The sequence below is a fragment of the Dromiciops gliroides genome, chromosome 3, assembly GCF_019393635.1.
Source record: "Dromiciops gliroides isolate mDroGli1 chromosome 3, mDroGli1.pri, whole genome shotgun sequence".
Taxonomy (NCBI): domain Eukaryota; kingdom Metazoa; phylum Chordata; class Mammalia; order Microbiotheria; family Microbiotheriidae; genus Dromiciops; species Dromiciops gliroides.
Genome location: NC_057863.1, coordinates 300,064,821 through 300,077,952, shown reverse-complemented (window position 1 = coordinate 300,077,952; position 13,132 = coordinate 300,064,821). Strand labels below are relative to the sequence as shown.

The following is a 13,132-nucleotide window of genomic DNA, read 5'->3' as shown; positions in this document are numbered from 1 at the left end:
AATAGAGAAGTCATATAGAGCAACTGGCTGACTCCAGTTAGGAACACATTGAAATCATTTAATGATTTAAAAGATGATACTTTTTGGGGCAACTGGGTGGTACAGTGGATAAAGCACTGATCCTGGATTCAGGAGAACTTGAGTTCAAATCTGGCCTCAGACACTTGACGCTTACTAGCTGTGTAAATTTAATGTATTGTACTCACTAATGGCAGGAAGGCAAATAGATGTATTTTAGAAGGATTTTCAACAGAAATTGAAATTAAAATGGGGTTTTCTGCTTTAACCGAAAATTCAATTAACACAATATCCATTCTTTGAACATTTAGTTAATTGTGGTTTCACTATATTAAACGATTCCTCCATTCTTTCACTAAATATTATACCTCCCTCAATTACTTGTCTTCTATCATGGGCTTCTTCTATCTGGGGGTTTCTTCAATTGGTAGGATTTGCATAATATCTAGTATTTATTGATCATTTTAAGGTTTGCAAAAGTATTATCTCATTTTTTCCTCACAACAACTTTTGGAGGTACTATTATTGTTCCTATATTACAAAGCAGAAAATAGAAGCAGACAGTGATTAAGTAATTTCTCCAGGGTCACATAGCTAGCAAATTCTGAGGTAGGATTTCAATTCAGGTTATCCTGATTCCAGGTCCCATACTCTATCCTCTGGGCTACCTAGCTGCCTTCAGTGTCCTTCATGCTTGCTAAAATTTGGAGATCAAAACTGAGGCTTAAAAAATTTTACTTGATAAATTTAGGATTAGAGCATATTAGAGTTAGAGAGACCTTTGAGATAACCTAATCTAGTCTACTCATTTTATAGACAAAGAAACTAAGGCCTAGAGCAGTGAAGTGATTTGGGCCAAGGAAGTATAGCTACTTAGTGGTAGCCCTGATTTCCTGACTCCCAATTTGGCTGTCTTCCCCTAAGCAACACTATTGGCCCATCTTTATTCGGTGTTCCTATATTATGGATGAATAAATTTCCTTCTGCTTCCAGCAGGACAATAAAATTAAACAGGAAAAAATGTATGATAACTTGGAGTTAAGCTAAATTTGAATGAGGTTGCAAATCATGTAGCTTACTGTGCTAATGCCTCATTCATCCCATTTTCTCTTCTTTTATGAAAAAAGATATGGCTTTGAATCTCCAGTCCTGCTGCAGATGACCCACAGTCTCTTCTTTGCCTCTTCCTTATGGCTCTGCATGAGCAATAAGTCTCCTGCCAGAGCAGGTTTCTCCTTGTACCCCATGCTGCAGCAGCTGTTGTAGAAAAACTAAGTGCCCACCTGGGTCCAATTGCAGTGGTAGAGTTTGAACTTGCAACCTCCAAGTACAAGGAGTTCACCTCATTAGGTCTTGAAGATAATTGAGTTGCTGTTCTGCCATCAATATCCTTTAAGTTGTTGTATTCCCCAGGATGCAGTTTCCCTTAGTTGTTGTATATCTGAGGGGTGGCTATAAAGCAATGAGATGAATTCCACAAGCCACAAGTGAAAACCAGTTTTTATTACTTTATAGCCTAGGCTATAAAGGCTGTCCTTCATCTTTTGAAGATTCAATTCAATTCAGCAAACAGTTATTAAGAGCCTGCTATGGATAAGACTGAGAGGCACTCTATTGTACTGAACTGAGCCAGTCAGAGAGACTTGGATTCAAGTCCAGTGCCTGATGCATTGTGGATGTGAGACCACAGGCAAGTGACTTAACTTCTCAGAGGCACTGGCAATGCTCTAAGACTGTAAGGTATCATTGAATGCCATTATTCATGAGTAGAGGGAGTTTTCATACTGAGAGTTCCCCACACTGATGAAACTATAGGCCTAGACAGTCTTTCCTTCCTTCCCCAAATAGGTAAGGTGCTGTGCTTATTATTGGGCATAAAAAGATTTTTAAAATGACACTGACTCTGATACCAAGGAGCTTATATTCTAGTGGGGAAGAAGATTATTCCAGATGTACAAGTGGGTATTATGGAAAGTATGGTAAAGGAGAAGTGGAACTTGCTGTAAGACATGATTTTAAATTGTAAGAGATGAGGGAAAGATGATGCTACCAGCCAAGATGGCTGTTTGGGTTATGGATATGACTGGGAAGACAAAGGCACGAGCAGCCTTTCTCTGTGTGTGGTACAGCCCACAGAAAAATACTGGTCACCATATGGAACTGTCTCTGGGAAGATCTTGATGCTCAGTGACAATCACATTCTTAGCTGCACAAGTCTCTCTTCCTCCAAGGACTTCACACCAGGTAAATCTGCTGGCTGCACTGATCGGCTGCGATATTTGGTCTGCAGACAGTTGTGAACCTTCTGAGACCAAAATCACACCTGGCTTCTTGAGGAGTATCATGAGCATCTCTTTTTAGCCATGGTGTTGTTGTTCAGTGGTGTCCAACTCTTTGTGACCCCATGGACCACAATATACCAGAACTATCCATGGGGTTTTGTTGGCAAGGATATTGGAGTGGGTTACAATTTCCTTCTCCAATGGATTAAGGCAAACAGAGGTTGAATGAGTGACTTTCCCAGGGTCACAAAGCTAGTAAGCATCTGAAACTGGATTTGAACTCAGCTTTTCCTGACTCCTGGCCCACTATCCACTATCCACTAAGCCACCTAGTTGCCTCTAGCTGTCATACTATTTTTTTACTTTGAATAGAATTTTATTTTCCGAAATATATGTAAAAACAAATTTTAACATCAATTTTGTAAAAACTTTGTGTTCCCACTTCTCTTCCTCCCTCCATTCCCACCTCCACCCCACAAGAACTCGAGCAATTTAAAATAAGTTATACATGAGTAGTCATGGAAAAAAGTCCCATATTAGCTAGTTTGGAGAGAAAACAGTAAAAAAAGACCCAAAACTTCAGATTAAGGGATTGTCAAAAAGGAAAAAAAATTTTTTTAAATGTGTTTCCATCTGTTTTCAGATACTATCAGTTCTTTCTCTGCAGATGGGCTGAAATCTTCATAAGTCCTTCAGGGTTATATTGGATCATTGCCTTGCTGAAAATAACCACATGCTTCCCAGTGGATCATCCCCCACTATTGCTGTTATTTTGTATACAGTACATTTCACTCTGCTTCAGTTCATGTAGGTCTTTCTAGGTTTTTCTGATAGTATTCTGTTCATCATAACCTGTATATATAGTACCTTAAACTTGACAAATAATTTTCTTCATATTAGCCCAGCAAAGTATATGTTTTGCCATTATAATCAATCATCATAATGATTTCCCTTCATCCCACTCCCTATCCAAGATATTTACTCTATCTTCTTTTTACCTATTAAATGACAGGACAGGGTCCATAACAACTTGGGGCTAGACTGCATCCAGGCTACCAGCATTCAAGTGATGTGTATCCCAACAGATTGCTATTGTGAACAGACAAATACAGAATACCCAGGTGGCTCCCTCTGATAAGTTAGAGGCCATACTACTTGCAAGCTTTGGTGGTGGGAGGAGGGAGTGGAGAGGCAAGGAGCTCTTGAAGGATGTGGGTTAGTAATTTAGTCCACTGTCCATTCCAATACCTTATTGATCTTGATCCTGTCTTACAATCAATTCATCAAGCATTTGTAGGGGCAGCTAGGTGGTACAGGGGTTGAGTGCAGGGTATGAAGTGAGGAACACTCAATTTCCTGAGTTCAAATCTGGGCTTGGACACTTATTAGATGTGTGGCTCTGGGTAAGCCACTTAGCTCTACCTCAGTTTCCTCATCTGTAAAATGAGCTAGAGAAGGAAATGGCAAACCACTCCAGTATCTTTGCCACGAAAACTGCAAATGGGGCACAAAGAGTCTGACACAATTGAAAGCACACAACTGAGAAGACTGAACAACAAGAAGCATTTGTTAAATGCCTACCTACCATACTAGGCAATTTCCTAAGGCAAAAAATCCCTCAGGGATTTTACATTCTAAAAGGGAGTGAGGTGGGAAGCAACTATTCACCAAAATAAATTGGAAAAAATACATATAAAATGGATACAGTTTCCTCCCTTTAGGGAGAAGGGAGATATAATTTCTGGGTCATGTCCAGGTTTTACAATTATTAACGGGGCAAATCCTATTAAACCAGGCAGCATTAAAACAAAAAAAATCTACACAAAGATTTTATTAGTTTGCTCATTTTTAGCATTGTTTATAACATAATGAAATTCATTCATCAAGCATTTAGCACCTACTATTTACAAGGCACTGTGTTCATCATAGTTCCTTAGAGATGAATAAGAAATGGGCCTTTACTTGCTCTTACCTGCTAACCTTCATCACCCGATTTCTCAGTTTCTTTTCCAGCTGCTGAGCATTCTGGCTTAAATTTGAAAAAAAAAAAAAACCAAATGATTTCACTCACTACAAATTAATAGTGCATTACATCATCGGGGCCATAACTGCTTCTGTCCTATGCACTCATTCCCCACAGTAACTCATTTAAACCATTTCCTCTCTCTTCAAGCTCTCAACAACACCTCTGATCCCTACATTTATTAGCAAATGATTTAGATGTTACTGAGACAACTGATGTAATCAAGGAGTGACCTCACTCACCTTCATGACTATGATCCTCAAAACCTCTCAGCTTCAATACTCTTTCCTCCTTCCTTCTGGTAAGAAAGAAAGCAATGTTATGACTCACTAAGGCTAAACCTTCCTATTGAACCCTCTCCATGTACCCCATGCCCTCCTGCCTTCCTCAGGATCAGCCTCCAGCAATCATTTCCCTCTCTCATGTATCTTAGATCTCTCCTTTACTAGTGGTAACTTTCTATTTGCCTATTATTGTAAAAAAATGAATTATTCGCTAGCTAATCTAATCTGCAAAAATTAATTTTGGATTTACATGAAAAATTATGATTATATGAAAAATTATAATTGGGCCATAAGTCCTACTACGGTCACCATTCAAATGTAAAAATATTTTGAATGACTAGCCTAATTTTGGGGGCTAAAGCTCACTGGGGTACTAATTCTGGGACTGTTGACTAACTGGCTATCTGAGATCTATTAATTTAATGTGGGCCGTTTATAAAGTTCCACCACACTGCTCCCAAATTGATAAGCAAAATATTAAGAAGCCTCTTAACTAAATAATCAAAGCAGAGTTTATTTATGAGATACTATTTAAAATTAAGAATACAGGGAAATAAAATGTACAACCTGACTGCGTTGTAGCACTTTCTCCACCTGAATCTCCTGATGATACTATAGACTCAAGCCTTGAAAGCACTGTATAAATGTTAGCCACTTTAAGGAAGCAGGAGAATAGCTGAGGGTGAGCTTCTATGTAGGCAATCTCTAAAGCATCAGAGTTCTCAATACAGTCTTATCCAACTAAAAATAAGGAAAAATAACGGTTAAAATGGAAGGAAGACAAAGAAAGTAGAAAAGATCTGCACTTTAAAAATAATAAATCCTTTCCATCATCAAGTACAGTAGGGCTACCAGCCCTGAACTCTAATATCACAGTCTTGGATGTTTTTTAGAGGAGATAGAAATGTCCCTAAAAAGAACAAAGAGAGATAAAGCAGCCAAATTAGACCAAATGTACACAGAGGAATTCTGTAGGAGGATGCTAGTTAAGAGGCTGCTTAGAGAATAATTCACAAGGAAATGAAAGTGAGAGAGAAAGATACTAAAAGTATGAAGCCATTAAAGTTTTTTGATCAGGGGAGTGACATGGTTTGACCTATGCATTAAGAAGATTACTTTGGCAACTCTGTAAAGGCTGGATTAGAGATTGGGGAGAAGAGGCTAAAGGCAGTTTAGGAGTTAGGAGACTATTACAATGATCCAAGTGACAGGTGGTAAGGGCCTGAAGTAGCATGAATAGAGAAAAGAGGACAAGGTGAGAGATATTTTGGAGGTAGTTTCAACAGGACTTACAAATGATTGGATATGCCCATGAGGGTGCTGGAAGAGTTAAAGAAGACTCTTAGGTTTTGAGCCTGCATGACTAGAATATAGTTCCATTAACAGAAAGTGGGATATTTTGTAAGAGGAGAGAGAATGATGATTTAAAATTTAAATATGTTGAACTTGAGGTACTGGCAGGGTATCCAGGTGGAAATGACAAGTACCTAATTGGAAACACAATACTGAAACTCAGGAGGGACATAAGGTTTGAATATATAGATTTGGGACTTCTCTACATAGTAATGATAGATGAAGCCTTGTAAGGGTATAGGGAGACAGGATAGCCAGAGAAGACTTCTGTGCTTTAGAAGTTGTAGTAGAAGGATGAATGAACAAAAGCTACTTAGTAGTAATAAGACAGGAGTAAGAACCAGGAGAGAATCATGAAAGGCAAGGGAAGATAGAATGAACAGAATGAAGAAGTCATCAGTGTCATACACTGTAGGTCAAAAATGAAGAGAACTGAGATGAGAGCTTTAGATTTATTAATTAAGAGGTTTATTGGCAAACATGGAGAGAACAGTTGCAATACAGTTATTCGGCAATGGTAAACTTAGAAGCCAAATTGGGAATGGGTGGGTGTTCACTTGTAAATGGATGATGAGAATGTAGAGTGAATGTAAACTATTCCTTCAAGAAATTTAGCAGCAAATAAGAGGAGAGCTAGAGGATAATAGCTAGAAGGAGAGAGCTGGGCCGAGGGAAGATTTGGGTATTTTTGTTTGGGTTTGCTTGTTTTGTTTTTAGGTTAGTGATTGAAGTAAAAAAGAAGGCAGTAGATATGGAGGGATTAAAGATTACTGTGAGAGAGGGAATAAATGAGTATTTCAAAGGATCAGATATATTAGTGGGAGTGGTTGGCCTTGGCAAAGAAGGAGAATTCCTTTTCTGAACTTCAAGAGAAGAAAAGAGGGCGAAAAGAATTGATAGTACAATTCTTAAGTGTGAAGGAATGAAGGAGCTCATACTGTATGTTGCTAGTCTTAGCACTCAAGGTCATCTCCTGGATGAGCAAGTAATTAGCAATGGAATTGGGGTCCTGTGGAGAGAAAGGTTTAGAAAAGCTTTTCTGGGGAAAGAAATTGGGTATGAATCAGACATGATTTTGATGCAGCTGTCAAGGCCTTATTTGGATCAGACAAAATCAATTTGTAGAGGGTCCTATGTATTGTTGAATCTCATATGATTCAGTCAAGATTATGAAGGGAGGGGAAGAAAGTTAATTTATCAAAGGAGTGCTAGATTGTGAAAACAGAAACACTGAGGAACTGGAAGTACCTGACAGTTTGTTTTTGTTATATAAGGCTTGTTCTATAGTTGGGCAAAACACTGGTAATGGTTGGATTAAATTCTCATCTTAGATTCAGGAAAAAACCCCTAGGTTTGAATCCTGCCTTTAACACTTACTAATGACATTGGCAAGATCCTTGCACTCTAATTCTTTCTGGTTTACAGTTTCTTCACCTATAAAATGGGGATATGTATGGGGTATCAAGTGAGATAATAAATGTTATTTTGTATACTTGAAAGCACCATATAAATATCAGTTATAATAATAATAATGATAATAACAATTGTTAGCCTTTATATATCAATCGCTTTAAGGTTTACAAAACACTTTACATATGTTATCCCATAACACTAACATCAAATCAGGTGCATAGCTGCTATTATTATCATCTCCATTTTACAGATGAGGAAACTGAGACTGAGGTTAAATGACTTGCTTAGTGTCATACAGTTAATAAGTGTCTGAGATGGGATTTGAACTCAGGCCTCTCTGACTCCAAGTCTAGCATTCTATCCACTGTTCCATCTTACTAATTTGGTGATGCAAAACCAATGAGAAAGGTATATATGCTTTAGGCAACTTTTTTCCTCTTTGAAACTACTTCCATCAGCAATTTGCCAGCCTTTGTAGAGTATAATGTCCTATTTATCCTCTGATTCTTCTTATCCGGTATTTCTGACCTTAAGTGAGTGAGTCAATAAACATTTATTAAACACCTACTATGTGCCAGGCACTGTGCTAAATCCTGGGAATATAAAAAGAGGCAAAAAATAGTCCCTTCCTTTAAAGAACTTACTATCTAATTGTGGAGACAGCATGCAAACAACTATATATAAACAAGTTATATGTAGGATAAATAGGAAATAATCAACAGAAGGAAGGCACTAGAATTAATAGCAAAAACTTTCTGTAGGAGGTAAGATTTTAACTGAGATATAAAGGAAGCCAGGAGAACAAATGAATCTTCTTAGGATATTAGCCATTTTTAAATTAAGGCCAGTGGAAAAGATCAAATATGACAGGTGGTTCTTAGTCACTTGTGATGAAATATCTATATTCTTGGGAATATAATTTGCAATATGAAGATGAAAAAATCATGATATTTTTGGATGATTGACATTGTTTTTACATTTCTTTCCCTCTGTATATCAGGCATGTACAGTATATATAAGAATTCCTTTCACAGGAAGGAGAAACAACCTTTACCAGTACAGAGAACTTTGTTAAGATAGTACAGAAATACAAGCCATTGGCATCTAAGTTTATACTCTAGGATGCCATGTATTAAGTCATTGTCCTGTCCACCCATAAAAAAGGAAATAAAATATTAATGTGAATTATGTGAACCAAGTGTAATCAAAATAATAAAAAACTATCATCAATAAGGATAACAAAGTCACATGTCACAAAAAGCTTGCATATCAGTGGTGTCACCATGGTTTTATATTAATACTTAGGAAGACATAATAAATTATAGATCAAGTCAGTCTAAACACAAATAAGTACTATCATCTTTGTCAGAAGTAGAAGTAGGCTATGTACTTCAGGGCTGATGTGTAGAGAAGGGATAACAGCCCAAGGAGAATTACAAATAAATAAAAATATACACACTTTACCAGTGTTGAATCCTTGTTGAACAATCCACAAGATCACATTTCACCATCAGAACTCTGCCAAAAACAGAAGGGGCTACTCCTAATGAAAAAGCTAGGATAGTTAGAGTTAAGTGTATATATTTAGAATAAAATTTAACTTCGCGGGAAGCAGTGTTATAGTGGAAACCTCACTAGGCTGAGATATGGGGGACACTAGTCCTTGTTCTGCCAACAGTTGTCTTTGTGACCTTGGGCATATTGATTAACCTTTCTGGGTTGCAGTTTCTTCAACTTAAAAATGAGAGTATTGGGGGCGGCTAGGGGGCGCAGTGGATAGAGCACCGGCCCTGGAGTCAGGAGTACCAGAGTTCAAATCCGGGCTCAGACACTTAACACTTACTAGCTGTGTGACCTTAGGCAAGTCACTTAACCCCAATTGCCTCACTAAAAAACAAAAACAAACAAACAAACAAACAAAAATGAGAGTATTGGATTAGATTTCTAAGGTCCTTTCTAGCTAGAACACTATATGATCCTGTGACCTTATTGTATAGCTAGAGATAGTTAGATTTAAGTTCTCTGTTAGATACCTACTGGATGTTCCCTATCCTCAGAAACAAGATAATGATTAACCACCCACTATATGCCCAATAAAAGGCAGCATGATGTAAGATAGGGGGTGGTCTTGGAATCAGAAAGACCTACATTCAAATCCATGAATAAGTCACTTAGCTACTTAGTGTTCCAAGAAAGTCTTTAGGACTGTAGGTCTTTCCAAAGAATTTATGACAAAAAATGCTATCCATTTCCAGACAGAAAATAAATGAACCCAGTGCAGATTGAAGCATACTTTTTTCACTTTCTAATTTTTTTCTTTTTTTGTTGCAACATGGCTAATATGCAAATATTTTACATTATTTCACATGTATAATTGACATATTGCTTGTCTTAATGGATCTGAAGAGAGGGAGAGAATTTGGAACTCAAAATTTTTAAAAAATGGTATTTTATTTTTTCCAATTACATGTAAAGACAATTTTAAACATTCATTTTTTTAAAATAAAATTTTAAGTTCCAAATTTTCTCTTTCCCTCCCTCCCCTTCCTCCTCCCTAAGATAGTAAACAATTTGATAAGGGATATATATGTGCAATCATGCAAAATGTATTTCCATATTAATAATGCTATGAAAGAGGAAACAGAACAGAAGAAAAACCACAAATAGTATGCTTTGATATGCATTTAGACTTCATTAGTTCTTTCTCTGGATGTGGATAGCATTTTTCACTGTGAATCTCAGAACAGCCTAGTCAATCATAGTTGATCTTCACACAATGGAATTCAAAATGTTTTTACAAATGAATATTAAAAACAAACAAGCAAATAAATGATAAAAATACTATAGGTCACCAATGAATTTTTTAGCTGCCTAGCAGGAAAGAGTTTCCACATCAGCAGTTCCCTATACCTATGAAATCACAAGTCCAGACCAACCCACCCCTCCAAAGGACCCCAGCACTTTATTAATCATTGTGTGTGTGTGAGTGATACAAAGACATATAATACAGAATCTGACCTTAAGGAACTTGCAAGTTAGTTACTAAAGGAAAAGTAACACTTGAAACAAAGAATAAGGAAGTGCTAGACTGTGATTACTGTTGAAAAAGGCAACAGGAACTCAAATAAGGAAGAGATCAATATGGTTGCAGTAGTTGGAAAGCAACATTTATTTCTGGCTTTGAAAGTTGTATAAGTGTTCTACCAGTAGAGATAAGAAAGGAAATGAAACTATCCAAATTTTTGAATATACATGTTTGGGAAGGGGTAGCATAGAGAGTTATGTGGAGGAGATAACAGAGACTGGAAGGGATAAAACAGTATCAACAAAGACATAAATATAAATATTTGAGGACATCTCTTTATAGCCCATACATAGCAATATAATATCAATTATATATATGGTCATGCAAAACATATTTTCATATTAGCCATTTTGCAAATGAAAATACAAACAAAACCCTGGAGGTGAGTAGCATTTTTCATCATGGGTCCATTTGAATTGTCTTGGATCATTGTCTTAATCAGAGTAATTGACTGCTTTGACAATTAATCATTCTTGCAATATTGCTGTTATTGTGTACAGTGTTCTCCTTGTTCTGCTCACTTCACTTTATATTATTTCATATAAGTCTTCCTACATTTTCTGAGATCATTCTGCTAATTATTTCTTATAGCACAATAATACTCCATCACAATTATATACTACAACTTGTTCAGCCACTTCTTAATTGATATTACCCATATATTTTAACTGCTAAATGCTGTCAACAATTGTACTTCTGGGGTAAGAAAAGAGCACCAGTATTTTCCCCTATCATTCCTGAAAGCAGATAAGTCTGAATTGATAGCAGGTGTGGGGGAGAAAGACACAGAGGGTGAAGTCACTCCATCTTTAAGGTCCAATGAGTTGGCCATTCCTCCTGGTATAGTGGACAGTCTTATCTGGCACAGTTAGGATGTAGCCTTCCCATATAGACAGCCTCTTCACAGAGAAGCACATGTTTCATCAGAAGTGGCCAGGGTATGGACTCAATACTCCATGGGTTGTTTTTCAGCCAGAGTTGACAAGGAGAGTTGGGGCTGCTATTGACCTGAAATAACACTGGAATTCCCACCTTAAATAATCGAGGTTCAATTGGGAATTTTTTTGCTTCTGCAGGCAGCACAAAGTATGGCTTTAGTTATGAAGAGGGAAACATTGGCCTGATGGGAGAGGATTACAGAAACCCAGGACCTAGCAGACCCACTCTTAGGCTGTATGTAGCTGTGTGGGAGAGCATGAAGGATTAGGGAAGTATGTCATCGTAGTCTGCTACCAGATAGTATCCCATCTTTTTTTTTTTATTTTAAACAAGAAGTTTATTTAAACAACAAGATGTTTGACTTGAAGGGAAAACTATCTAGGATCAATTTCTTTATAGTAATTTATCCCTACTGAGAGACAGAGATTGCCCTACATGTAACAGCTACGTACAAAAAAGTTATAAAATCGTCCTTGGTTTTACAATGATAAAAGAAAAACATTGAAATTATCCAATCAAACAAGGTATGCAAGGATTTTTTTTTGTGTTTTTTTTTTTGTTGTTGTTAAACAGTGCGAGCAAAATAACTTACTGGAATATAAAGATAAAAGTTGAATGAGCATGCCACTAATGGAGAAAAGGGATATTTTCACAGAACCAGTTTGTTTTTTCCCCTCCCCATCTCCATTTGATGTTGATCAAAACATACCATCGGCCATTTAGTTAAAAAAAAATACGCATTATGCCTGTGCACATACACCAGTTACTTTATGTACAATAAAGGAATGGGGGAAGGGAATCAAAGAAGAGAGAAAACTATACTGCAGTAGTCAGGATGTGGATGAACCAAATCTTGGTTTTCTAATTGTGAATGTATTGTTTTCCTTGGGAGCACAGTTCTGGAGTAGAGTTGCAGGTTCTCTTTTTAGTAAACACCACCTGTCTGCTGCTGGAATACATCAATTGTATCTTAATCCTCCATTTCCAACTGTGCAGGTGTGTCTGTTTCATTGATTGGTTGCCCATCAAATCGGAATCTGATCTGCCTCATTGACAAACCCTGTCGTTCACAATAGGCTTTCATTAGTTTACTAAGTGGTGTGTGCCTCTTAATCTTAAATTGCACCACCGAACCATCTTGCCCTGCCACCTTCAAATTAATGTGGTCGTTGTTTTCAGTCTTGACTCCTTCCTTCGGCTTTTCGTCGGCCATGGCGAGTCCGGGGGTCTCCTCAGCCGCCGCTTCACAAAAGAGGCACCAGGATGGTCCGCTCCAAGGGAACGGGGGGAGAAGCAGCAGCGGCAGGAGCAGGAGCAGGAGGAGGAGGAGGAGGAAGATGATGGTGGTGGTGATGGTGAGGAAGAGGAGGAGAAGAAGAAGAAGGAGGAAGAGGAGGAGGAGGAGGAGAAGGAGGAGGAGGAGGAGGAGGAGGAGGACGAGGAGGAGGAGCGATAGTATCCCATCTTAACAAGTTATTCTTAATAATTAGTTGTTAATGCTTAACTGTTATTTTTATGCTGCTGAAGGACTGAAAATGCTGTCAGCACCATGGACAAAGCTTGACTCTCTATGCCCTAGTTATGTGTCCATATATGATACCTGTCTAACACATGGGCAACTGTCTCAGAATCGCCATGCTAGCCAGATAGCCAGAACAACTTCTCTTCCTTTCCTGCTGCCACTTGGGATTTTCCTTTAGCCTTTTCTTCTTGGCTAAGATGGCCTAGCTTGGAA

General features: G+C 37.7%; 2 protein-coding genes across 2 annotated transcripts in view; one reads left to right on the top strand and one right to left on the bottom strand.

Moving 5' to 3' along the window:
* Positions 1-13,132, top strand: part of PHEX (phosphate regulating endopeptidase homolog X-linked) — a 270,635-nt gene that overhangs the window by 124,956 nt on the left and 132,547 nt on the right. The window lies entirely within an intron of this gene.
* LOC122751584 (small ubiquitin-related modifier 2) lies at positions 11,708-12,797 on the bottom strand. The gene has a single exon (XM_043998686.1). It carries the CDS (start codon positions 12,608-12,610, stop codon positions 12,368-12,370), a length of 243 nt encoding a protein of 80 aa, XP_043854621.1. The 5' UTR covers positions 12,611-12,797; the 3' UTR covers positions 11,708-12,367.

Excerpts from the sequence above, each read along its gene's own strand:
- LOC122751584 (XM_043998686.1), bottom strand. The coding sequence starts at position 12,610 with ATGGCCGACGAAAAGCCGAAGGAAGGAGTCAAGACTGAAAACAACGAC.